The sequence below is a fragment of the Pinus tabuliformis genome, chromosome 9 (assembly GCF_031772625.1).
Source record: "Pinus tabuliformis cultivar Carrire ecotype Pingquan chromosome 9, CPIR1, whole genome shotgun sequence".
In the NCBI taxonomy this organism is placed as follows: Eukaryota; Viridiplantae; Streptophyta; class Pinopsida; order Pinales; family Pinaceae; genus Pinus; species Pinus tabuliformis.
Genome location: NC_142307.1, coordinates 971,780,854 through 971,807,754, shown reverse-complemented (window position 1 = coordinate 971,807,754; position 26,901 = coordinate 971,780,854). Strand labels below are relative to the sequence as shown.

The 26,901-nt window shown below is 37.0% G+C and overlaps 2 protein-coding genes across 3 annotated transcripts; both read right to left on the bottom strand.

Annotated features, from left to right (window-relative positions):
* Nucleotides 1-16,687: 16,687 nt before the first annotated feature.
* Nucleotides 16,688-19,508, bottom strand: LOC149151961 (uncharacterized). The gene is made up of 3 exons (XM_089439819.1): nucleotides 17,460-19,508; nucleotides 17,182-17,341; nucleotides 16,688-17,094 (listed from the first exon to the last, which is right to left on the bottom strand). Exons 1-3 carry the CDS (start codon nucleotides 17,465-17,467, stop codon nucleotides 16,933-16,935), a joined length of 330 nt encoding a protein of 109 aa, XP_089295945.1. The 5' UTR covers nucleotides 17,468-19,508; the 3' UTR covers nucleotides 16,688-16,932.
* A 202-nt stretch (nucleotides 19,509-19,710) lies between these two features.
* On the bottom strand, nucleotides 19,711-24,040 carry LOC149151960 (transcription factor bHLH35-like). 2 transcript variants are annotated; one of them, XM_089439818.1, is made up of 4 exons: nucleotides 23,448-24,040; nucleotides 22,846-23,076; nucleotides 20,394-20,567; nucleotides 19,711-20,093 (listed from the first exon to the last, which is right to left on the bottom strand). In XM_089439818.1, exons 1-4 carry the CDS (start codon nucleotides 23,718-23,720, stop codon nucleotides 20,013-20,015), a joined length of 759 nt encoding a protein of 252 aa, XP_089295944.1. In that variant the 5' UTR covers nucleotides 23,721-24,040; the 3' UTR covers nucleotides 19,711-20,012. The 2 variants fall into 2 exon arrangements, with proteins under 2 accessions (XP_089295944.1, XP_089295943.1); XM_089439817.1 differs by having other exon boundaries at nucleotides 22,846-23,088; nucleotides 23,448-24,032.
* Nucleotides 24,041-26,901: the final 2,861 nt, after the last annotated feature.

Genomic DNA, 26,901 nt, shown 5'->3' with positions numbered 1-26,901 from the left:
TCGCTCGGTGCAGCATACCGATATGCCGTCAAGGTCGAGCAGAAGTTGAAACAAAAGAAGTGAGATTTTGGATCTGCGAATCCAAAGCAGGGGAAAGGTGCCCCGAAACAACAGAACAAAGGACAAAGCCAAGGCGGGGCAGCCCAAGACAACCAGCCGAAGCTGCAAGCAAAGAACAGCGCCGCGAAGCCGAGAAAGGACACTGGAAAATGGTGCGAGTTCCATAAGAGCTCCACTCACAACACAAGTGAGTGTCGGGCCAAGCAATCACTGGTGGCTGAGCTAAAGGTTTCAGAATCAGATGCATGTTCCGACTCTGAGTCAGAACCCGATAAGGGGTATGAAAAAGGGAAGCAAATCATTGATGCGGATCCCAGCGCCACTGTTGCTACCGCAAAGATCCAGAAAAATGAACCCGAAGATCCAGAGGAGGAGGAGCGTCTCTTCCACTCTCAGATGTGGGTAAAGGGCTCCCCGATACAGTTCATTGTTGATAGCGGGAGTCAAAAGAACCTCATTTCGGCAGAGGTCGTGAAGCGGTTGGGCTTACCGACCACAGCACATCCACAACCATACACCATTGGGTGGCTGCACCAAGGACAAGATCTTCGCGTGAGCCAGCAGTGTCGCCTTCCATACAACATCAAGCCCTTCACGGATGAGGTATTGTGTGACATTGCTCCCCTTGAAGTTTGTGATGTATTACTAGGACAACCATACTTGTGGAAGCGACATGCTGTGTATGAATCAAGACCCCGTGCTGTTATTATTACATTGGGAAATAAGTTGCTCAGGATACCAGAGGTAGCACCACCTGCCGCCATCTCTTTGATTACTGCAAAACAATGCAGTAAGATCATTTCCAAAACCAGGAAATTTGTTTTCCTGATGATACGCCCTCAAGGAAAGAAGAAGACAGTGGCCGCAGCCTCCAGACGGGGTCCCTTTGCACGACAACTACAGATGGACAAGATTGTGGAGGAGTACGAGGACATCTTCACCTCTCCGGCAGGAGTTCCTCTGCACTGTCAAGTCAAGCACTCCATCGATCTGACCCCAGGTGCGCCGCTGCCCAATGGACCAATTTATCGGCGCTCTGTTCTGGAGAACAATGAAATCAAGAGGCAGATTCAGGAGCTCCTGCAGAAAGGTCACATCCGTCCAAGTTCATCGCCCTGTGGGAGCCCGATCGTGTTGGTACAGAAGAAGGATGGGACGTGGAGACTCTGTATTGACTATCGGGCGCTGAACAAGATCACTGTCCGTAATAGGTACCCGATCCCGCGGATTGATGACCTCCTAGACCAACTAAAGGGGGCGAAATATTTCAGCAAGATCGATCTGAAGTCAGGATATCACCAGGTACCAATCGAACCCTCTGATGTGTGGAAGACTGCCTTCAAATCCAAGGAGGGCCTCTTCGAATGGTTGGTCATGCCTTTCGGATTGACGAATGCTCCTGCAACCTTTATGAGGCTAATGGATGACATCTTGCGGCCATTCACCAACTCCTTTGTAGTAGTATACTTGGATGACATTCTGATCTTCAGCCAGAGTTGGGAAGAGCACCTCCACCACATCCGACAGGTTCTCCAAACACTGCGGCAACACAAGCTATGTGCCAATTTGGAGAAATGTACTTTTGGCATGACCCAGGTTCAGTATCTGGGATACATCATTGATGAACAGGGGGTGCATGTCGATCCAGCCAAGGTCCAAGTCATTCGGGATTGGCCCTCTCCAACCACTCTAACAGAGCTCCGCAGCTTTCTAGGTCTTGCCAACTTCTACCGCAGGTTTGTGTTGGGGTTTTCTCATATTTCTTGGCCCTTGAGTCAGGTCACCAAGGGAGGGGCGAAAGCAAGATTCTTTTGGTCTGAATCTCAACAAAAGGCATTCATGGAGTTGAAGGATCGCCTCTGCACGGCACCAGTGCTCGCGTTACCAGATTTACAACAACCATTTGAGGTCGAGACAGATGCCTCTGACTATGCTATTGGGGCAGTCCTTACTCAACATGGACATCCAGTGGCGTATCACAGTGAAACACTTTCAGACACATTCCGGAAGTACCCCACTTATCATAAAGAGATGTATTCCATTGTACAGGCCTGCCGACAATGGAAGCATTACATTTTGGGGAAGGAAACGGTCATCCACACAGACCACCGACCCCTGCAGTTCATACAGACCCAAGGGAAATTGTAGAATGATCGCCATCAGAAGTGGTCTACATACCTGCAACAGTTCCACTTGAATATCAAGTATAAGAAGGGAAACACCAATAATGTTGCAGATTGCCTCAGTCGACCACCGATCATGGCGTTAACCACCGTGCTCAACTCTTGTGGGCACGAGACTTCTGATTGGCCACTTCTCTACAAGAGCCACCCAGAATTTGGCCACACATACCAGACACTCTTGGAGGGTCGGCGTGTTGCAGATTTTCACCTCCAGGATGCCCTATTATGCCACCTCGGTCACCTTTGTGTTCCTTCAAGCGAGTGTGCCAAGATGATTTGGGAAGCACACTACAGTCAGGCTGCTGGGCATTTTGGGGTCGAGAAAATAGTGGCAGTACTGCAAAATTATTTCTATTGGCCGAATCTTCGACAGGATGTTGGGAAGTACATCAGATCATGTACTGCCTGTGCCATTGCCAAATCGACCATTAAGAAGCACGGTCTCTATACCCCGTTGCCTACCCCTAGTCGACCTTGGGAATCCATCTCCATGGATTACATGTCAGGCCTTCCTTCCACTAAGCATGGAAATGACTGTGTTTTTGTGGTCGTCGACAGGTTCTCGAAGATGGCCATTATGGTGGCCTGCAAGAAGAATATCACAGCAGAAGCCACTGCTAAACTCTTCTTTGAACGAGTGTGGGTGCACTTTGGGATCCCACAGTCTATCATCTCAGATCGGGACAGTCGGTTTCTCAGCACATTTTGGTCCAGTCTCTGGTCAATGCTGGACACCAAACTCACGAAGTCCACAGCCTTCCATCCTCAAACTGATGGCCAGACAGAGGTTGTCAATAGGATGATCGTGCACATTCTGCGCATGTATAACTCTAAGCATCCACGCACATGGGACGAGAGCCTCCCCTATGTTCAACACAGCTACAACCGAGCTCTTCACAGCTCCACTGGCCATAGCCCTTTTCAGGTGGGTTTGGGATTCCAGCCACTATGCCCCATTGATGTGGCCATGCCACTTGCAGCTACTCACATGAATTCAGCTCATGTCCAGTCCGAAACAGATAAGGCCACCAGCTTCATTGAGCGCATCCAACATATTCGCCAGCAGGTCCATGACATTCTTAAGAAATCAAATGCCAAGTACAAGCAGCGGCATGATCAACATCGGGTGCCACACAAGTTTCAGGTGGGCGACAAAGTCTGGTTGCATTTGCAAAAGGAACGCCTTACTGGAGCCTATCGGAAATTGAGACCACTCCGATATGGTCCTTACACCATTACTAAGGCTATGGGAGACAATGCATTTGAGCTCAGCATTCCCCCATTCCTTGGCCTGCACCCAGTGTTCAATGTGGACCGCCTTCGGCCATACTTTCCACCATTGCTAGACACATCTGACATTGCAGAACAGCTCAAACCCACAGAATTAAATCCAGATTGCATGGAACAAGCTGCAACTGATCGGATCATGGACACACAGATCAAGAAAACTCGCCAACAGAATATCCAACTGTATCGAGTTGTCAAAGCAGGCCAACTCCTTCAGCAGGGCAAGTGGCTCACCAAGGAACAAGTTCAGCAAAAGTTTCCTCATCTCATGGAGGAGCTCAACGCAATGGGGACCATTGCTTCCTAAGGGGGGAGGAATGATCCAGGTGGATATTGGTGGCCACCTGCCAAGTCCACCTGGACCCCCACCATTGTCCTTCTCAGCATTTTCAGTTTCCTTAATTGTAGCACAACTTACTATTTTTAGCAGTTTCTTTCTAACGAGCTATTGTATGCGTCAAACGAAGATCATATGCCAAAGTTACGACCCCGGGAAGTTGATGTACCAATTTACCCCAAACGGGGCCCACAGTTTGGCGTTTCATCTCCTAGGGTTAGGTTTTGGAATGTTAAGGGTTTTCCGTTGTTTCTCAACAATAAATAGGCCTTCGAGCCTCATTGTAACACAGTTCAGAGGCATGTAGCCATCACATCTCTTCTCAGAGATAAGCTACCATCGCCCTAGCTGGTTTATTTCCATTTCTGGTTGTAAGCATATTTCAGTATTTTTCATTAATGAAATGAAGTATTATTTCCGCTGCATCTTTGTGTATATGGTTATCTCTGTAATTTGTTGCGTTCCTGTTTAAATCCGGATCAGTTCAAGATCCCAGTCATACTCTTCATGAATGACAGTGCATGTTGGTTGTGAAACACCAACTCAATCGATGGCTTGATCCTCCTTCACAACAAGTTTAGAGTCTGGAATGGAAGAACACAAGACAATGTCATCCAAAGGATCATCCGAGTATGAAGATGGAGGTTGAGGTACAAAATACACGTGATAACCCAATGGATTTGCAACCAAGCTTGGGCGAAAATAGGAAGGAGCGATTTCGGGAGGATGTGACAGCTGAACAGATGTGTGTGCATGCTCTCCCACATCACACTATGATGGTGGAGCTGTTTGATGAGGGGACAACAGATAGTCACTTGTGACAACGATTGTGCAGCTCCATCACCGAAGTATGCTGAGTGGGGCTTGATCTTGAACTTCTTCTTGGGATTGACTGATTTGTTAAGATAGTATTTGAATCTATCCCAAAGATATGGAAATTTCATCTGGCTTTTCGGAGCTTCAAACTGCAAATCATGGAAGCACTGCCAAAAATCCATAGGCGATTCATGCGGGGCCTTCCATTGTTGTAACAGTTTTTTGTCAAGAGGTTCTGGATCAAAATGATGGAAAGTAGATTCAATGAGATCACAGAACTGGTCAAGTGAGTGCACATTGCCAGGAGGTAGACTGCAGCACCACCATTGTGGGGATTCGCGAAGTGTGTATGATAGCAGCAGACTGACCTCTTCTGCATAGAACTTGTTTGCATTCTCAAGGAATACATATAAGTCTTCTAAGTACTCAAGCTAGGCTACTGTGCCTTCACCATCATAGGTGAATTTGGACAATAGATCAAAAAACTCCCTCGTGATGTTGAGAGGTTCGGCATGTAAAAGACATTGTGGAGAGATGAGTGTAATAGAATCCATGATAGATGTGAAAAGGTTCAAAATAGGATGAGAGAAAACATCTTGTCATCTGCCCTCCTTCTAGCACCAGAAATGTTGACGGTGCTAGGCCCTCCAACATGTTAGGGGATCTCCCTGGTAAGAAGTCTCAACTAGACCTCAAATCGTTTGGTGTAGGATTCCCAACAGTGGTTCGTACGGTATCGTTTGACCGCGGTTGCGCACAGAGGCAAGTATGATGTCCCTGTTGGTAGCAAGGGTGTGACATATGCAGAAAGTCAAGGAAGGTGCATGAATGGTTCTAACACACGAAGGGTGAGGTGAGTGTGCCCCTTGAAAACCTGTGAAAGCACAGAGTCAAGAAGGGAACACACGAGCAAAGATGTAACCAAACTGGAAGGCATGTAAGCTTGCAGTCCAAAGTGATGGTTAAACCAACAACACATTTTAGTAAGATTCATACATACTTATATAGAAAATTCCACACATGCATGCATAAACAAACAGAGACATATATCATTAGAGTAAACAAGTTAGCTAAAATACAATAATAATATATGCATGAAATGTGTTGGCTTTGTTATATTAAGAAGTGAAAATTCCAATCATACAGTACAACCATGACCAACCACTAGTCCTGACAATAGAACGTTACAATCACTCTCGCCTGCTCCTCCAAAGAGATATATTATCTTTGCACTGTGGAGAAGCCAAGCCTCGTTACAGTACTCTCCAAGCTTTCACTAAGATAATCCTATCGGAAGCTTGGCTGACCAGAAGCCTCTATAATGAGTTATGAGGTGCTAGAAATAGCAAAGGATAGGGTGACCCTTGACATTCCCCTTTGTGACTGTTCACCTACCCTCATGACTCTTCAACAACTCTATAACTGTTACATTCAACTATTGAGACTTGGACTTCCACTTTACAAGATGTTATGTACAATCTACACATGTACCCAGTGGGACAAAATAGGCTTGAGCAAGCCATGTAAGCTATCACTAACACTCAAACAGTTGTGGTGAGACCAACTCTTTGACATCCTTGCGATGATTGACGGTGGTGAACTGATTCCAAGCTTGGTTGTCTGTGATGGTGTTCGTGCGCTCAATGGTGACATGTTGCTGAAAGCGAACTCTTGCCTCCGTTGCATCCAGGTACACTGATATGGCTCCTTTTTCCAACTCGTCTGATAACATGTGCATCATTATCTTGAATGAAACTGGACCAACAACATACTGATGCTTAGTGTCTGTGTTGATCTCCGAGTGTTTGTTGGTGACCATGCGCATCAACTTGTTGAATTACATGTTCAGCTCCAGTTGGACTTGCTTCTTGTCTTCACTCGGTGAGTAAAAAATGGGTGGGATCACGCATGCGTACAATGACATCCATGCTCCTGGATACCCTTGCATGCGATTGACAACAGTACTCATTCTGTCTGCTCCATGCCGACTGCTGAATGAATCTATAGCTTGTATGGGCGCAGTTTCATTAGTATGTGGATGTTGTGCCTCCTGTTGTACCTGTTCATGCTGCAACTCCTTCTCTCATGTGTGCAACTCATGTTCCTCCTTGAGTTTGCTACTTCAACACCTGCAATTCCTCCTCTTTTTCTATCTCTGCCTTCGCATGATCCTATTGTCATGTCGTCGCCTCATAACCTCAATCTCCAAAGATTCTTTCATCACAGGTGGATTTGCTTGAGCTTGCAACTTTGTTTTGCTTCTGCGCTGTTAACAACCCTCCTCTTACATTTGTTGCATGCAAGTGTGCTACCTTATGCTTTTGTTGATGGTGTTGTTTCTTGTGATACCACTGCCATTTCATCTTGATGACCTTGTCCATGAACAATGTGATGTCTTCATAGATAGGAAAGTTCATAGACACTTGATCGATTGCATCCCGAGTTGTGCTCTAAACGATGTTTTCAACTCTGCTATCCTGGAAGCCATTGTACTTGTGCTGCTGAGAGTCAGATGAACACTTGTGACACCTGGGGACATAGAAACACTCATGAAAAGCAATCTATCAGTCGAAAACCAAAACAAACTAAAGGACTGACACGCAACATACCTATGTGACTGTCTATGAGGATTGTGCAATTTTCACTGGGAGGATGGGAAACTGACTGCCAAAACTGCACAAGGCACAGTCTGGGCTATCAGGAGGTTGACTGATTGCTGGAACTGTGAATGAATGGTCAAGCCTAGCTTGCTGAGGACTGAAACTGCACAATGCGCAATTTTAGTCAGCAGTGACATGCAAACCATCAAACTGCATTGCGTAGTTTCTGGGGCCAACAAGGCATTACCTCCCATAATTGCGCAATGCAAGCCTTGACATCACTGTTGGGCCAAACTTGCGCAATTTCTAGAGGGAAGGTAGAACCTTCACTTCGAGAAATGCGCAATGCTAGCTGTGCAAGGCAAGGTCCAGGCTAAGGTAGCCTAGAGCCCCCGACAGGCGACTAAAAACATGAGAAGTTTGAATGCATGGTGAGACTGAGTGAAAATAAGAGTGAATGATCATTCATGCAAACAACAAGTGCATGATTCAGAAAATGGGAAAACATGCATGTGTGTGAAACGGGTCGCTGCAACGATGATCGTCGGTGAAAAAACAATGTCATGCATGTGACAGTAGTGAGATGTGAACTAAAACTGAAACGGTGTTTCTACGAGATAAAATTCATCAAAACGATAGCAGGCGCTCATTGAAATCAAGCAGACAACATTTATACAAGCCGAAGCACAAAAAGCAACAGAGACGCGATGCAAAACATGCAAAGCAGGCTTATGCCAAAACAACTGAGCTGAATGTGTTGACGAATCCTAGATGTGATGAGAGATGTCAGAGCTGCAAGATCGATGTGAGGAATGAGTTCTGCAGCTTTTAGTTCATAAGTTTTGATAAAATCGAGGTTATGACATGCATGCCGTGAATCTAGGAAAAGCGACACTTGGCGGGAGGTTTCTAAAATGAGTCTTGCATGTAACCTCCAACTACTGAAAATAGATCCCTAAATCTAGGGATTCCTTTGTATGTTGCTTGGGAAAAGCAGTCCATGGATGTAAATGAGCTTTGCTCGGTCCTGGAGGGAACCGAACAACCTGAAGGCACATGCATCGGTCTGCGAGCCTAGGATGAAAATTTGTGCAATTCCTGGGCTGAGCTGGGCTAGCTGTCCCAAAGGGATTACACAATTTCTTGGGTTAGCAGGTCACTGCCTCCCAAAATTGCACAATTTCTGGGCTGAGCAGCAGTGCTGGGTTAGATTGCGCAGTTTTGTAGAGGAAGACTGCCTTACTGCTCTGCGCAGTTCTGGAGCCCAACAGGTTGCCAGACTGATTTGCGCAATTTCTGGAGGGAAGGCTGGTTCCCCTCCAGAATTGCGCAATTTTCTAAGGGAAGCCTGACAGACTGATTTGCGTAAATTTTTAGTGCAGCAGGCTGGCCAATTGATTTGATCGATTTCTGGAGGGAAGGCTACTTCCCCTCTAGAATTGCGCAATTTTCTGGGGGAGCTGCTTGGCCAGCAAATGGTCTAAGTCCTTAAAGATAGCCTGTGAGGGGAGTGAAGCAAAATGACATGCACAGGCTTACAAGACAATGAGAAACAACTGAAGCCTATATGCTTGACGGTGCAAGACATGCTGTTGAGGATGGTTGGTAGGGAAGCTCCAAAACGAAGTTGAGATAAAATTTTGGATGGTGGTTATAGCGGTTATAACAGAACTCATATATATTTTGAGAGATCCTACAATTTTACATTAATTATAAATAATTATTAAATGGATGGTAGGGATTGAACTTGCAAGGTTAGTAAGCCATAAGCTTGTAACAAAGCATACTTATAGATAACTTCATGGTTGAAAATATTGCTATATGTTGTTTTCTTAATTGTATATACCTTTAATTTGTATTATTATTATTATTATTTAAAATAAAATTATAATTTATTTAATGTTTATTGTTGTCTCTCAACTATTTAATTTCTATTGGTTTTAAGCCTAGTTTGTTTGGAAATATTTTCCTTAATATTAAATTTAAATTGGTGATTTCTTTTTATTTTTGTCATTGAAATTTGATGACATTATTTTGGTGAGAGCCAAATATTTAAACTTGTTTAAATGAATGTCAATGAAATTAAACATTTAAATTTTTTAAAAATATTTAAATTATCCAACATCAACTATCAACTGATTAAATTTAAAAAAAACAAAAACAACTACTAATTCACTTCCTTCCATTCAAATTTAGTTGAAAAACAAAACAAAACTAAAACAAAAACCCACCAAATCGATGCCAAAAAAACTCAAGTGCTTTTCAGGTTCTTGTATATTGTGATCCGTTAATAAAATTTTATTGGGCGACTTTCTCTATCACCTTGACGTGGTACCATTTTTGTTTGGTTAAGTGCTTTATGAGATTTTAAAGTGGACTGCACATCTATCAAAAAAGTTCGTCGACTGATTCATCAGTTCAAAGATTTTAAAAAGATTTACACATCAATCTTTTTGACTGTAATTTGGAATTTTGGAACTGAGCGTGAAGTCCCATTCTTATTTTGTCTTCTGATTTATGGAATATCATACAACTTTCCACGTGCTGTCTTTACCATTTTGAATATTGCCAGAATTGAAAATAACATCTGCCCAGCGAAAAAATCGTTTGAACATTATGAAAAGTGTTTGCAAGCCACAGGGCGAGATTTTTACGGGGTATGGTGGGCTGAGAGCGAACTGGAAACACATGCTAACAACATTAAGATTAGCATTCAAAACCTTAATCTCTTCATCGTCACATACAGTATGATTTTGGCTAAACAATAAGTACACTTCCAAACCATTTTAGGCATTAAACCATTTGCTAAGCAAGGTGGTAAGTATTAGTAAATTTCTGAATCATTATTATTATCTTTTTGAGTGGTGGTTAGTTTATCTGATGTGATGTGAGTGTGAAAATCAGTAAATTTCTAAATTATTATCATTATTTTTTGAGTGGTAGTAGAGTGGCTGTTAGTCCACCTGATATAAGTGTGAAAATCATTATCATTATCTTTTTGAGTGGTGTCAGAGTGGCTGTTAGTCCACCTGATGTCACTGTGAAAATCCCACACCAGTGATTTGTTTGTGAAAATCCAACAACACCCTCTTTGAAACCCAAAACAGGGAATTGAACTTGGCCAAGAAGCTGATACCATGTTGAGGTTTTCCATTACACCAAAACCCTATTTTAGATAGAGCCCATCACCTTTTCTTAAAAGTAAAAAAGATGACAGCAATTCGTAAACTTCCAAATCATTATCATTATTTTTTTGTGTGGTCCTAGAATAGATTCCAAAGTAACAATTAGTCCAAGTGAATAGATCCCAGAGTGACAATTAGTCCACTTAATCCATTCCCAAAAAATTAAATGTGGAAATTTAACAATATGATAAAGTAAAAACAAACTGAAAACACAACCAGCAATACTAACATTATGATTAGCATTCAAAACCTTAATCTCTCCATCCTCAGATACAGTACGAGTTAGGCGAAACAGTCAGTAGTGGTGGTTCTGCGAATCATGTCCTACAATCGGTTGGCACCTTCATTTCCGAATGATTTCAGCTACGACAGCGAGCAACGAAAGAGAATCAAACAAAAATTCACTGTAAAATCGTTTTGTTTCACTTTATGAATGCAATAATAATATGAAAATAATCACAGAGTAGGGGATGGCTTCATCGAAGCAGCAGCGGTCTGGATTCATGACGCCCAGTGGAAATGATTCTAGGGCTTGCGTCAGATTCACTAATCTGCTCCATCTGCGCATGATATACTCCCTTTTACTAGGGTTGCGAATTTCCACCTGAAATGGATGATCTCGTATTCACATTGCTCCATGGAAACCATTTGACTATGTTCAATTTCGAACCAAATACAAAGATCAAACGCTAAATGCTGTGTAATACCGTATGAGAAATATGAAGTTATGAAATGCAAAGAATGAACGCTAAATACTCTGTAATACCCTATGAGAAATATGGTGTGGCTCATTAATTATAGTGTGGCTCATTAATTTTCTATTAGAATTTGGTTATATAATTTTTGGTTTCGATTATTAAATTTTTATATTTCAAATAAATTTATGTAAAAATAAATTTAATATTTAAAAAGAATTTAAATATTTTTTGTTTATATAATGAGAAAATTTATTATAATTTAATTATCAAATTAATAGCAGGACAATCATTAGTAGGTGTTTATTTTAAAGGTTGGCTTTAATGTAGTTTAGGATTTAGCCTTAATGCAATTTGACTCGTCAAGTCAGTGTAATTACCTACTGATTGTCCATATGACTCATCACCATTATTCAATGAAAACTACACCACTAGAATTACAAACTGATAGTCCATAAGAAGTCTGGCTTTCACTCCTCTTGGTCTTGAGCCATTAATCTATTTCCTCAACTCCAAAGAAACAAGCTCCTAGCCAAACAAAAATAATATTACAGCATACTCAAAACGGAATTTCAATTTTACATATAATATAAGTAAAATTTACAACTTAAAACAAAAATTCAAATTTTAAACAAAATCAATAATAATAATAATTAAAAAAAAAAAAATTACTTATAAAATATATATAACATAATTTACAAATTAAATATTCATACATATTACGCAATTAAAATTTAAAATTCCAAATATATATTAAGAAAAGAAAACCATCTGATAATTAAAATGTGCTCAATATGAACCGCTTGTTGACCTGCCAGTCACAAATAACATCAAATTAATTAGGCCTCCTATAGCTTTCCAAGACTTCCATGTGATTATACAGTGAGGCCGACATTGAAATCTGAACCTACTCTGATTTTTTAACCGATGAAAGTTAAAATATAATTATAAAAAAATATCAGTGATATATATATATATATATATATATATATCAATCATTGTGAGGGGAAACCTACAATGCAAATTTTATTTATGTTTGAGGAATCTTCTTTTGAGCATTAAAGTGAGACAATTTTGTGTAAAGCTCTTAAAATATGTGAAGTTCCAGGAAAGCAACTTGTCATTTCACTAGTTTTAATAATTTTATTAGTTATGAACCAAATTTAAAAGATAAACGACGATGTTTGAAGAAATAGAGGAATTTTTAAATACTCATTTTTATTTATGAACAGAATTTCAGATACATAAAAAAATAAATGACGGTGTTTAAAAAAATGAGGAATTTTTAAATACCTTCTTTATTTAGGGTATCGACTTTAAATATTATTAGAAATAGATGATCTTATCTACAATTATATTGGTATTTTTTCATTTTATAATAAAATTTAATATTGCTTTCGATTGATTAGGAGGTTGTTATTGTTAGATATAAAAACTCAAGTTCACCTACTCTTTACTGATTACTAATAAATTAGTTCAAATAACATTATTTTCCTCTAAAAATACAAGACTCATTTTACATTAACACATAAAAACCAAAAATTATTATTCACGTTATCTTTTAATTACTGAATTATAATATTCTAATTTAAAAAATAACCAACAAAATGCAAAATGCTAGCCAATGTCACCTCCATTTCCTTGAAAAGCAACTGCTATGATTACATGATGCCCCTCCATGTGCTTTTCTATGCAACAACGCGAGAAGGTTGGTAACTAAAGGAGTAGATATGTCAATTGTTTTGATGCGGAGGAACATTAGAATGGTAGCAAATTTAGTCGGGGAAGCGATACATGAAAGGTGCAAATGTGTTTCATGTGGATAAACATTGATAATGAAAAAAATGTAAGAGGTATATATTTTACGTGGCTAGGAATAAGTTGAACAGAATTATTAATTCCCAGGTTTTCTAATTTATTTTTTCAAATACGTTAAGGATTTGGATGTATTATTTTTAGGGAATAAGGGTTTATATATATCAATACAAGCCATGTATTTTATATGGCTGGGTAATAAGTTGGGGCAAGAATTATTTTGTTTTGGTTGGAGGAAATGTGAGGGGTATATATATTATATGGTTGGGTAATAAGTTGGGGAGAATTATTAATGGTTAAATATATTAAGAATGTTATTTATTTATTTTTTATTTTTTTTCTGAATAGGTTAAAGATTTAGGTATGTGTCTTTTTTTGGAAATGGGAAGGGTTTTAATATAATAATTATTATTATTATTAAATAAGTGGATGATTAGGTTTGTTTAGTACTTGCATGATATTGGGTGGATTCGGACTATTATAATTTTAGGCCCCTTACATATATAGGTAAGTTGGGAGATTTGAATTGAGCTACCCAAGGGACTTTGAAATTATTAAATATTAAGAGTAAATGCATGATTTATAAATAGGAAAAGGTGAAAAATATTTAAAAGTTTAATTTATTTTTATAGTTTAAATTATATACTAAACTCACCCGGTGTAGCTCAATTAGTGATCGCTTTATTATGAAGTAATATGTAAAATATGAAATTCAAAGCTCAAATCCCTCTGAGTTAGACCAAAAAAAATAATTTAAAACATATACTAAAAATGTATATAATACTTATTTCCTTTCAACATAATATTTGGTATAATAATTTAAATAATTGAATTATTAGAATTTAAAATTATATGGGATATTTTTTTTTTTTGTAATAAATAAGTAAGTTTTCAACAAATAACTATCTATCAAAAATCAATTTATTATTAGAATATGAGAAAAAATAAAAAATTTATAAGATTACAAACCATTTTTACTAAATAATTGATAATATAAGAGATTTATTAAAGATCTCATATAGCAAAAATAAATTTGTGTCTTTAAAGTGTAGGTTAAGAAAATTATGAAAAAACATTTCATTGTTATTTAGATCGTTGTATGCATTTAATTTAATACTAAGTGTTCCTCATAGAAATAGTTTACCAAAGAATAATTGTGCCACCATGTAGATTATGAGAGAGTTCAAGAAACTTTCCTAGTAAGAATAGGTTGCCATGTGGGTTGTCCAGGAGGCCATAAAAAATGTTAAGGATTATTTAATAGTTGCTTAGATTCAACAAAGGTCAACATGTTTTATGTATAAAACACAAAAGATTAATGTATTCTATGTGGGAATTGTTAAGGATTAATGTTTTTTACGTGCCTGTTACAATGGTGTTACCTCAGAATTAGAACAATATAGTAAATAGTTTTAAGAGTTAATGGTTTTATATGGGGTAGCAAGGAGGTTAGGGAAATTAAGAAAATTGCTAAGAATTAGTTAATTGTTATGTAGTCTATGGGCCTCAATGTGTTTTATGTGTGAATTATTAGGGAACAAGTTTTCTATAGGTTATTAATCCCCATCAATTTTATGAGGGAATTAGGTTATTAAGGCCGATCAATTTTATGAGAGAATTTACATGGATCACAATGATGCCATGTGAGATGTGAGGGCAGTAGGGTAAGTTACCTACCCATGCATCATGGAAAGATTGAGATGGTTAGAGAAATTGTCAATAATCAATTAATTAGTTTGCAAGTTAAGTGCATCCATATATTATATGTCAAAAATGTTGAGAAGGAAAAATATTGGTAATGTTTATAAAATTGCTAAAGAATCAATTAATTATTGTGTTTTATGGGAAATTTTACTTAATGTATTTTATGATATATATTAGAGGCCTTTATGTGTTTAAATATCATGTTTTATATTATGTACAATGTCTAGAATCTAATATTTCCATATATTTTTTTCGTTTGGAATATCTCTTATCTATGGATTTTTTTTTCCATGAATTGGAAAACTGGGAAAGGGTTGATGTGCCACAAATTCACTCATATAATTTGAACTAGTAATGTAATAATGGCAAAAAAAAACCCATACTACCAACTAGATAACAACATCTTATGCATTAATTATAATAAAAGATGTTCCACATGATGCATTTAACATTTTAAATATTTTTCTCTAATGAATTATAGAAATGAAAATAACATGTGACTTTACTTTATAAAATTATCTTAAAATTAAAAACATAATTATAATATTGATTTCAGTGCATTTTGTAAGTAAGCACCTCAAAGTGAGAAGGAGGGGACCATTCACATTATGATCAATATTCAAACTATTAATTTCTAATTTTCCATTATTCCCTTTCTCCTACATGGACTTTCTCTATGTACATTAGGTAAATGAATGTGTATATTTAATTTAATCCCAATAAAAATATGATAATTTCTCAACAACTCTATGTACATTAGGTAAATGAATGTGTATATTTAATTTAATCCCAATAAAAATATGATAATTTCTCAACAAAAATATTGAAGGTCAACATTTATTAATTCAATTAAATTTTATAATTTGTTTAGCGATGAATAAAAAAAAAGAAAAATTTTAATTAGTTCTAGTGTATTTATTAGTATGATGTATTTCTTTAAGACATTAAATCCATGATATAATTTATTAACACAAACTTTCTTTTCACAATTATATGTCTATTATATAGCTCAAGTATCTTACATTTTAAGAGTTACTTATATAAGACTTTGATGCTAATCATGTGTTACGAGCCTTGTTAATTGGTATGTCATTTATTATCTATACTTAATGTGCTTAATTCTCATAATTTATAAAAAAGGACTATTTTATTGTGTTTTGTATAAATTCTTTTAATTACATTGTTGGTAACAAAAAAAACTATTAAATTAAGTGAAAATTTAAACATTAATTCCACAAATATTTATACAATGTATACTGATGCAGGAGCATCTAGCTCACCATGATCGGGAGAAGTCTCAGCGAGGTCAAAAAACAGTGAATTTAATTTTATGAGTTTTTTTATGATGGTCAACAGGAAAATTAGGTGGATTGTTACTTTTATTTACTTACATTTAGTTAAAGACCATTACATAGTTAGGATCTGGTGTTGTCTGTTGTTAGCAAATCAAGATTATCCTTTTTGTTTTAAAAGGAAAAGAAAAGACAAATGTATTGGGAGACAAAATCTTGTCGTAATATAGGACAACTGATTAATAACCAAATAACTGTAAAAACCCAACTGAAAGAACAATCATAAAGTTTCATTAACTGGAACTGAGTAGCTATAAATGTAACAGAAAAAGACTATAGAGGGGTTCAGTTGAAGACCACTCACACTCTAATAAAAATAATATCAACAGAGAAATCCAGACTGCTGTCCATCTGTATGTTTATTTCTATTTGTTAAAAATCTGACAGAGAATACTTTGAAAATGTATAGCTATAAGTTACAGGTTCCATAAAATAAACCTTTTCTGTTATGTTACCTGAGAGGGATAGTCAGTTCGTTAACTATGCTAAGGAGCAAAACAACACAAAGAATTTGTAGACATCGTAACAGTAAACGCAAACACAAACCAGAATTATTATTGGCCGAGAAAACAAGCCCGAGTGAAGATTTCATTATTAGCACGACTACAACGTTCAGTAAAGCATTCCAAACAGTTCAATTAATAAGTCGACGATATACAGCAGTAGTTCTAGTGACGGGACAACGAATACAAGCCACGACAATTACAGGTAAATTTACATGTGCAACATTACATCTTTCAATATCGTTTTCATTTCCAGAGCCACAAAAAGAGTCACGGAAGAATAAAATACTGAGGGTTACATACATACAAGACCCTGAATTACAAACCCTGGAAGAGGGTTTCGATTTCGATAAACTAATACAACAGAGCAGGCACTGACCGAGAGTGGTGAAACCCTAGGTGAGGGTTTGAAGGCGTGACAGACATAAACTAAGGAACGAGAACCTGAGTTGACAGAGCCATACAAGGAACCAACAAAAATATCGTAGAGTGGCAGAGCCTACCGGATAGGACCGAGAAGAGCCTTGGTTGAACCCTCCTACTGAAGCCCTCAATACCTGTAGAGCCAGCATTCGCCAGAGTTAGCCAAACATCAATTAAAAGGAAGGAAATTACAGAGCAAGAGCAAGGGACCGTGACCATACCTGAGAGCTCGCAGTAGCATCGTGGAGAAACATTCCCAGAACAACAACCATTGACTGTAGCGAACAAGGAACAAACCAGATTAATGACTGAGGAAGGAAGCGTTGATGATTGAAGCAGGGACAGGACATTTCAGAAGCCGAAGGAAACCATAATGCCAACCTGAGAACAAGCCACCATTGGAAATGCCAACTAAAATGAGAATTCCCCTACCGAAGTTTACATGCAAAGCCTGAAGACATTGTGACAGAGAGGAGCCGAAGTTCGACAGAGAACTTACCAAGCCATCGTTGGATGAACCAGAACAAGCCACGGACCGGGGAATAAGCACCCGCATGCATGCAGAAACAGACAAGCAGAAACGCCCACAGTTTAACGCATAACCACAACATTCCGACTTGCAGAGTTCGGTAGCAAACCCACAGCTAACAATGGAAAATGACCAAATGAGCAGACAAATCGGGGGAAGAGTCTAGGCTCGAGCGGGAAACACACTTACCCAGGCAAGGACTGTTTTAATGAACTCATTAAATGGCATACCAACCGTAAGTTACATCCTGTGCATTTCATACATGTGTCTGTTATATTGTTTGTTTTAATCAACCACATAACTATTACATAAATCATTCCACACACGTTAGTTAAACAAACCAAATCATTTCATATATCATAGTGTTATAAGGACGTTTGCGCTGGCACCATCATATACTCATTTATTTTTCTCTAATCTACATATTTTTACTTATCACAATCTTTTTCATATTTCTAACCTAATAGATATTTGTTTTTATTAAATCTTTTTAAAATATTCTTAATCTCCATTCCAACTTCAAAATCCATAACATATATAAAATTCATTACCACTGATATTATATGTAGTATTAATTATATATAATATAAAGTAATTATTAAACTCTAATTATCACGTTATATTAAATATATTTTTAGTTTTACAAATTAGACTATTTTTTTTAAATAATTTGAGTTTCCCCTCCGTTAAATTTTTAGGAAAAATGATGTCCTTTGAAATGTGTTACTTTGTGAATGAGATTTATATATATTTTTGACACTTTTGAGTTATTTTTTCTTTATACGTAATGTGTGAAATGTAAGAGACGTCATAAATACTATTAAGGAATTTTAAATGTTGTTTATAGTGTAAAAGAGATTGAAAGTGTAGTAAAGTATGATAAAAGTAAAGGAATTTTTTTAATGATTATTCATATTAAGTGTGTTGTTATAGAAGTTACAAAATTTATTAAGAATTATTAATTATGTCTTACGTACTAAGAAGATTATAAAAAATGTTAACAGATTTTTTCTAATAAGTATTGATACTATGTGGGTTGTGGAAGAAGTCACAAAATTTATCAAGAATTATTAATTATGTGTCCAGCATTAAGAATATTATAAAAAAATGTTAAGGAACTTTTTAATGACCATTATTACTAAGAGGGTTGTTAAAAATATCACAAATTTTTTTCAGAATTATTAATTATGTGTCAAGAAAATTGTAAAAAAATGTTAAGAACCAATAAAACAACAAAGATCATTTAATTTTCATTTAAGTTATAGGTCTTGATGTGTTTTATATATGCGAAATTTTCCGAAGATTAGGGGTATTGGTGCCCTGTGCTTCATGCAAAGTGTGATAGGAGGTTGAGAAAATTACCTAAAATTTAGACATGGTTAAGAACTAGTTAATTATTGTATCTCAAAGCTTTAATGTGTCACTCTGGGAAATTGTCCAAGGATAAAGGATAGTGGCACTATGTGGGAGTCCAGAGAATTAGAATTGTTAATGGCTTAGTAGTTATCATATAAGTTAAGAGTGTTGAATTACCAGGGATCATGGGTAGTGGTGTTGTGTGGGGGCATGTAAGTGAGAAATAATTGGTCATCATATTGGTGTTGTGTGGGGGCATGTAAGTGAGAAATAATTGGTCATCATATTGGTGTTGTGTGGGGGCATGTAAGTGAGAAATAATTGGTCATTATATTGGTTATTATCTCAACATATTGTGTACAATAATATAAAAAATTAAATATAATAATTTTATGTGGTTATAAAAAATATCAATAAAATAATTAAAAATAAGTGATGTAGTGTATAATTTTAATTTATAATTTATTTATTTTTAATATTGTATAAACCATTAAAGGAATACAAACTATGTATACATAAGGGAACAGTACGTTAGGAAGTTTCCTTATGAAAAAGAGGTACTAGAGTGTATTTGAAAAGTATGGGTTCGTTTTTGAAGAAATTAGTTAAAATTATATTTATTATTATGTAAAATATTTTTTTAATTAGCTTAACGCATCGAAATTTGAATCAATCATCAATTAAACTAAAGCTATTTGGTAAGCTATGTTTATTCCAAAGTAATTGGCTTTACGTTTTTATCCATCATCAACTTAGTGAATTTAATCCTTTAAAAGAAAATGAAATTGCATATCTATCACCTTGATAGGGATTTGGAATCTTAGAATTGGGGTGGGCCCATCCTTCCCATCGATTATCATAAAACTTATTTGGAATCTTAGAATTGGGCTCGCATTTTTATGCGGAGGCCCATCCTTCCCATCGATTATCATAAAAACTTGCTTTTCACATGATGTCTTAAGTGTTTGGAATATTGCCAGATTTGGAAAAGAATCTCTGCACAGCGAGAAACTCGTGGGAACTTTACAAAAAGTATTTTCATGTCAAAAAGCTATATTACGATACGGGTTGGTTGGGTTAGACATCTGGAAACACACGACTTTATACTAAAAATTATCATAAACCCTAATCTCCCAATCCTCTCATGCAACACGAATTTGACTTTATTTATTCGAAGCAATCACTGGTTGTCGTTTTTCGAATCATGTCCTCCAATTTGGCCGTGCTTACATTTCCCAATGACTTCACCTGCCGTTCCAAGCCACGAAAGAGACCATAAATTAAAAAAAAAAAAAAAAAAAAGTGGTAGAATAGATACTTTTAAGTTGATGATAGATTTTGGAAATATTTAAGAATTTGATAGTAAAAATAAATCAAATAATTGATTTTTCTTTACAATCAAACTCTAAAATATTCTCAAAATATACCATTAAATTCTAAAATATTCTCGAAATATATCACCAACATTTCCTCTTTACAATTAAATTCTAAAATATTATCAAAATATACCGAATACGACTTAATTTGAGAATTCAAACAATCACTTACGTTGACAGTGAGGGAGTAGTGAATGGCTTCATCGAAGCAGCAGATGTTTGAATTCATGATCTGCAGAGGTAGAGATTCTAGGGCGCGCGTCAGCTTCACCAAACCACCAGTCTCCTTTTTGCCCTCTATTCGCACATGATATATTCCACCTTCCCCTGCGTTGCAAATTTCAACCTAGCCGTACCAAGTGACATTGACAGGTGTCAGTATTCACATTAATCCATGCAAATCACATGACTATTTTCAATTCCTAACAGATACAGAGAACGAAGACGAAATACCCCGAGACAAGATAAGGTGGGTACACTGTGTACAACTTGTGATATGGCGTGCACGTGAAGTCAAATCAAAGCATTTGGTTGTTGTAGCGCTATCACGTTCACACAAATAATAATATAAATTAAATAAAATGCTCACCGAATACGTATTAAGGGACTTAAATAGGACTGAAATCAAAACAAATGTTCCGATAAATTAGGTCCATCATAATCTTTATTAAGAACTTCGTGAAAAAAATTAAAAACTCAGCGTACCAAGAATTATTTTGGAGCGTTTGTTCTCACATTTTAAAGTATAAATTGTTTAGAATTAATAACTTTTTTCAAATCATAAATTTGGAGCTTTTGTTTCCACAGTTTTAAGTATAAATGGTTTAGAATTTTTGAAATTATAACTTTGAGTTATAAATTAGGGTTTTTTTTACAGTGATATATATATTACTTATTCAATTTTGATAAAAAAAACTCCAAAACCATCTTTAGTTGTTTTAATGTTTCTGAACTTATTTCGATTGCCGATTTTTCAAATATTTAATAATAAGACACTGGCTTGGTAAAAAATGTGATTGAGCCCGTGTCCTTTGGATTGCCTAATATTCAGGAGATGGGCAGTAGAGATAAAAATGCCCCTTTAATATAACTTAAGAGTGTAAAATCATTTTAACGAAAATAAAATTTATTATTTTAATTTTTTTTCAGAACGAAAAAGCTGACATGTATTATATTGAGATTATATAATAAAAAAGATAGTACAAAAGCTTTTTGAAAAACATGAGGACAAAACTAGACACCCTATACATCAGGGAGAGAACAAAAAGAGGAACTGACACAGATAACCAGATACATTTTATACATAAAAAACCTAAGATATACAACAGATTGCCCGATAAAGACACCGGAAATGTTGATGGGCGTAACTGAATTACTTTGGAATAAAACTCATTACTTTAAAATTGATGCTGAAGCTGAGCTTAACTGGATTGCAGTCTTCCAGAATAATTCAGTTACTGTTTTCGTAATTAGTGCAATTAAAGTGTAGATGTTTGATTTGTAATTAGTGCCATTGAATGGTAGATTGCAGATTTTTAGGGTAATTTGGTTATAGCTTTTGGTTTCGACAATTCAATCGTAGATTTTGAAATATTCAATGAATAAGATCTAAGTTAATTAATTATTTGACTTCAAACTTTTTTTTCATCAAATTTCAAATATTTTAAAATGGAAAACTAAAACTAATTTAGATGATTCTGAGATCAATCACTTTAACTAGTCAGTCAGGACATTGATGAGATGATGATGGGTAAATAATGTTAACAAATGAATGAACTGCATTATTAGATCGAGGAATTTTTTTTTTTAATATTTTATTATCTAGGATCTTCCTTAAACATGTAACATATGGTCGCTGGATGTGAGCACAGAGCTTCAGCGTTGCTTAAATCAATTAAGCTGATCCTTAGACTAATCCTTGAAAATAAGATGAAGGGTTAAAATTTTGATTTTAATTTAGCACTGGACAGGACTTTAAATTTGCAACTTATGCTCGTTGGATGTTCTGATGGGCACTGGATATGAGAACAGACCTTCAACAGATGGAAACTGAAAGATATATCTTACAATTACAATTCAAATTAATCACTAAGCCTTCAAAAGAAGGTGAAAGATATATAGATAGCTGGAAAAGCAACTTGATTGGTGCAATTAATCACAATTTTGATGGGCAACCCCTCCAGAATTGAAGTGTCCTAGTTTTTCAAGGTGCTGAATTTGTATATAGAGTCAAAAACTAGTTTAAATAACACAAATCAAGATTTCACCTCAATTTTGTTCTCCAGAATTCTAATACGGAAAAGTCCGAAAAATCTCACTAAAAACAATACTGAAAAATCCAAAAAATACACTAAAAACAACAATACCTGAAAATGCAAAAAATCAGTCTAAAAACAACTCTGTTATCAATATATTTTTTTTGTGTTACTCATCCTATTAATTTGCCTAACAATATATGTTAAGCATTAAATTTAAACAAATACAAAATCCAACCCATAACAATACTACCCAAAACATTAATAAATGAATAGCCCAGATATATTAATTGCCCTCTCTAGCTTCATAGAATCTCTAAAAATACAGAAAGCATGCACGTACAGGGAGATGTATAAACTAGTACTTACTTGCAGTACTTTTGCATGTTTCAATTTATCCATTGATTTCTTGGTATCACCGGATTCGACCGACCGTTTTACCAACTCATAATTAGCATTTGCTAGAGGGTTAACAGTCTGTGGAATCGTTTGAGTATGGTCACCATTGCTTGAGCTGCGCAGACCTTCGATTTCACTCTCAATCTCTCGGATCGTCTTTTGCAGATCTAACACGTAGCTGATAGCGTCCCCTATTATAGACTGTTTGTCCATCTGCCCATAACAAATTTAGACATTTAACAGAAAACTCTTCTGCAAGAGCCCTTCAGAAATTTATTTATTTATATATTTTGTATATAAAGTGACAGGGAACTGGGTTGTCTGTAGATTTTCAACAGCTATTACTATAATTTTTATAGCTAGTATTATAATTTTTAGATGTGTATCTATCCTTTAAATATAATTTCTAAATATTTTCTTTGGCTAATATAAATAAATCTGAAAAACTTACTCATACGTAACACTCCATTTTCACAACATAACAAGAAGATTCGCCCTGAGTTTAAAAACCCTTCTAACATTTGGTTCAAGCCCTAATACAAATGAGTGGGAGAAGATGAAATAATGCCTACCTTGCTGATCTTAGGAACTACAGAACGCAGTGTATAAAGAGTGTCGTTCAATTTCTTCCTTCGCTTTCTTTCAGTATACAAATTCTTGGATGCAGCCTGAAGATAATTAATTTTGCCTGCCGGCTTCGACCCACCCATCATCTCTGGGTCGCTGTCGTCCCAATCCAACTGCCCTGAAATTTCATCTATATTGTCCAGCCACAGCTTATTATTTTGATCCTCATAATAATCAGACTTGAAAATTTCAGCAGCATATTGCAATCGCTTATCCATTTCAACAGATCGGGGGCAAATTGATCTCTTCGGCCCTCTGCTGTTTTCGTCTCAGAATAACTGCTTAGTTATTATCAAGCCCTACAGATCCAGTGCTCATACCTTGGAGATGAAATTCTTGAACAAACCCATTGCCATGGCTGATATAATACTATACTGCAATTCTCTCAAAAACAAAGCCCACTTTGCCAATTTCTACGAAACCCCTTACTGACAATAAATCTCCATATCTTCCTTTCCACATTAGTGGTCCACTCTTCGTTTATTAATCTGTCAAAATTCTATATTCACAATATCAAAAACTGTGTAAATACGCTGCATATTAAAAATACGTTACATATGACTCTTAGCTTATTTTGGCTTTCCCATCAAATCAATTAACTGGCCTCTATATAGCCACGTCAGTCGTTATATCAATCCCGTTTTTGACTCATGATGGAAGCGCACTAACTTTTATTATTAATTTCATTTCTTTGATTTGATATATTGAGTACAAATCCATTTAAACTCAAAAATGTTTCATAGATGAAATAAAATGTTTCTTGAACTGTTTTGTTAGGCATATTGTTATGATTGTAATAAAATCATGATTGCGTATCTCATTGATATATATATTAATTAATCATTTTAGTTTAACTCATAATTTAATTTACACTGGTCTAGTCTCAAAGGTTAGTTTTGTTGGTCGAGTTCTTGTTGCTAAGTACCTTGCTGTTGGGAGGTCAAGGGTCAAATCTCCTAGCCGCCCTTGGGGTCAGGCCTTGCTTGTTTGGTGGACAGTTAGATCCTTTCGAGTTGATTTGTCTGGATCCAGTGGATGTAACGGTCATAGTCGATGTGTAGATCCCTTCATGTTGATTTCGCTGGATTTTCCCATGGATGTAGCGATCGAGTTGATTTACCTCGATTTTCCCGTGGATGTAGTGGTCCCCTAAAAAAACCTATACCTTCCTCACATACCCTTCACATGGTAAATCAAAATATTTGAACCTAAAATCTCAAATGTACACCTCCGATGGGTTGTTCACTTCCGATGGGTTGTTCACCTAAGAAGTGGCTACCCCCTCCCATGCATATGTTCCAGCTAAACTTTGATGGGGCCTCGAAAGGTAATCCAGGTAATTCAGGCTTTGGAGGGATTTTCAGAGACTATAAGGGTGCTCCTCTTCTATCCTTCTTAGGATCAAAGGGATGGGATACCAATAATTCGGCGGAATTGGAAGGTCTTTGGCAGGGTCTCATTCTAGCGCAAAATAAAGGATTCTTTCCGCTTATTATAGAAGGTGATTCTCAGATCATCATAAATATGGTCTCAAAAATTATGCAAGGATCTCCCTCAAGCAAAGTGAGCAACAGCTGGAGAATGGCGAAAAGGCTTGAACTCATTGAATGTTGGCTCTCCTCTCACAGGGCGGTCACTCTTAAGCACATCCGCCGGGAAGGAAATAAAGTAGCTGACTTACTTGCTAACCTTGGAGTTGAATGTGGGTTGGATCTTCATGTTGGATCAATTTCCAGACTAGCCTCTGAAACCCAACTCTTGGATTATCAAAACCTTGTGAAGAATGAAATGAAACAGGAAGGAGCAGATCACCCGGATGCAGGTGAATTAAATGTTAATTTATGGAATTAATGAAGGGTGTAAGCGCTTGGTACTGCCAGCCACAGATCAGCACAGTTCTCCATGAGCAAATCTGGCTCAAGCAGGTTCACCTAAGGCAAGGGCGATTTGGCCTGAAATTTGTATTAAGTGCTCACTCCATCCGAGGCGAGGCTCTTGCTAGTATAATCATGGTGATTTTGGCTCTCCTTTCCATTGTTTGCTTTCCATCTTCTTGCCTCTGGCCTTTCCTGGCTACTTGTCTTTGCAGCAGGTCAGTTTCTGCTAACAAGGGACTGCTCTCGGGTGCTCTCGATGTTAGAATTGCGCTTCCCTCCTTTCACCCTCAGGCTTGTTCTTTGATCTTGAAGCGGATTCTCGTTGTGTTGTCTCATCTCCACGCCATTGTTTCTTGTTTTGCTGAGCTTCCCTTCCGTGGCCTCATCATGGTTTGCCATCGCATGAGAAGCCGCTATGGGGGAAGCCGTGGTGGCCGTGGGAATTCAAAGTTTGCTCGCTTTGTTGATCCTCCCCCGCCTCCTGCTACTCTGCCCTCTTCTCCGGTGAATTCGCCTCCTCTTAGTCCTTCCCGAAGGTCGATCCCGCACAATGCTTTTCAGACTACTCATTTCAAGTTTCAGAGCAATTTAAACAGGCATGTTATCACGGCTAATATTACTATTATCTTTTCTAAAGAAGAGGCTCCACCTCAAACTACTATGCGCTTTCAGGCTGAGCTTCCTCAGGGTGGTCACAGAGTGTAGGGCAGCCAGGGCAATGAGCAGAATTTGGCAGATGAAGGCCAGGAGGAAGGGCGTGGTGAGCAGCATGACAAGGGTGGTGCTCCTAGCGACACTCAGCCACCAAGTGGCAGCTCTCATGGCACCTATGTCTTGATGGTCAGTGCAGGCAATTCCAACGACACCCATCCCTCGTCGGTTCTTCCAGGCGGCAGTGATGCGGGTAACATGGCAAGAAATGATGAAATGTGGTATGGCAACGCATGCCCGGTTGTGGAGGAGCCTTCGAATGAGAACGTGGTAATATGATGCCTCCTAGGCCCTTTCGAGCCTTCCCTGTTTTCTTTCTGATGGTTCGTATGGTTAAGTTCATGCGGTTCTGGGTATGCAGCTCTGGTTCTACCTCTGTAGCTTGGCAGTTTCATTCTTCTTCCTGGTGGGGCAGCAGTCTATAGCTCTTTTGTGGTTTTGGCCAACGTCTCTATCTCTTTTTTTTGGTCTCGACAACTTCATAGGGGGTTATCCCATCTCCTCATCATGATATTTTTGTTAAATTCCGGTTCCTATGTCTGGTCCCTTGCTTACTGTAACTAGTTTTCCCTTACTTGGGACGGTTTTGAGGTGTTAAAAGCTCTCAGATGCTCTTGCTTGAGGTTTCAACCTCCTTGTAACATTATTATTTTGATTTTCAGTTAATAGAATTAGTCTTTAGTCTTTACAGAGAAAAAAAATAATATAATCATATCATATTCAAATTTATAATTAATAAATACATATGTATATAAGTATAATTAATAAATAGATTTCTAATGGTTTATTCTCTTGTAATGGAAATTTATAA

Coding starts and splice junctions, on each gene's coding strand:
- LOC149151961 (XM_089439819.1), bottom strand. Junction 17,095..17,181: donor ATGCTACTGCGAGCTCTCAG/GTATGGTCACGG, acceptor CTGGCTCTACAG/GTATTGAGGGCTTCAGTAGG.
- LOC149151960 (XM_089439817.1), bottom strand. CDS start 23,720: ATGGATAAGCGATTGCAATATGCTGCTGAAATTTTCAAGTCTGATTAT. Junction 23,089..23,447: donor TAGTTCCTAAGATCAGCAAG/GTAGGCATTATT, acceptor TGTTATGGGCAG/ATGGACAAACAGTCTATAAT. Junction 20,094..20,393: donor ACTACTCCCTCACTGTCAAC/GTAAGTGATTGT, acceptor TTGGAACGGCAG/GTGAAGTCATTGGGAAATGT.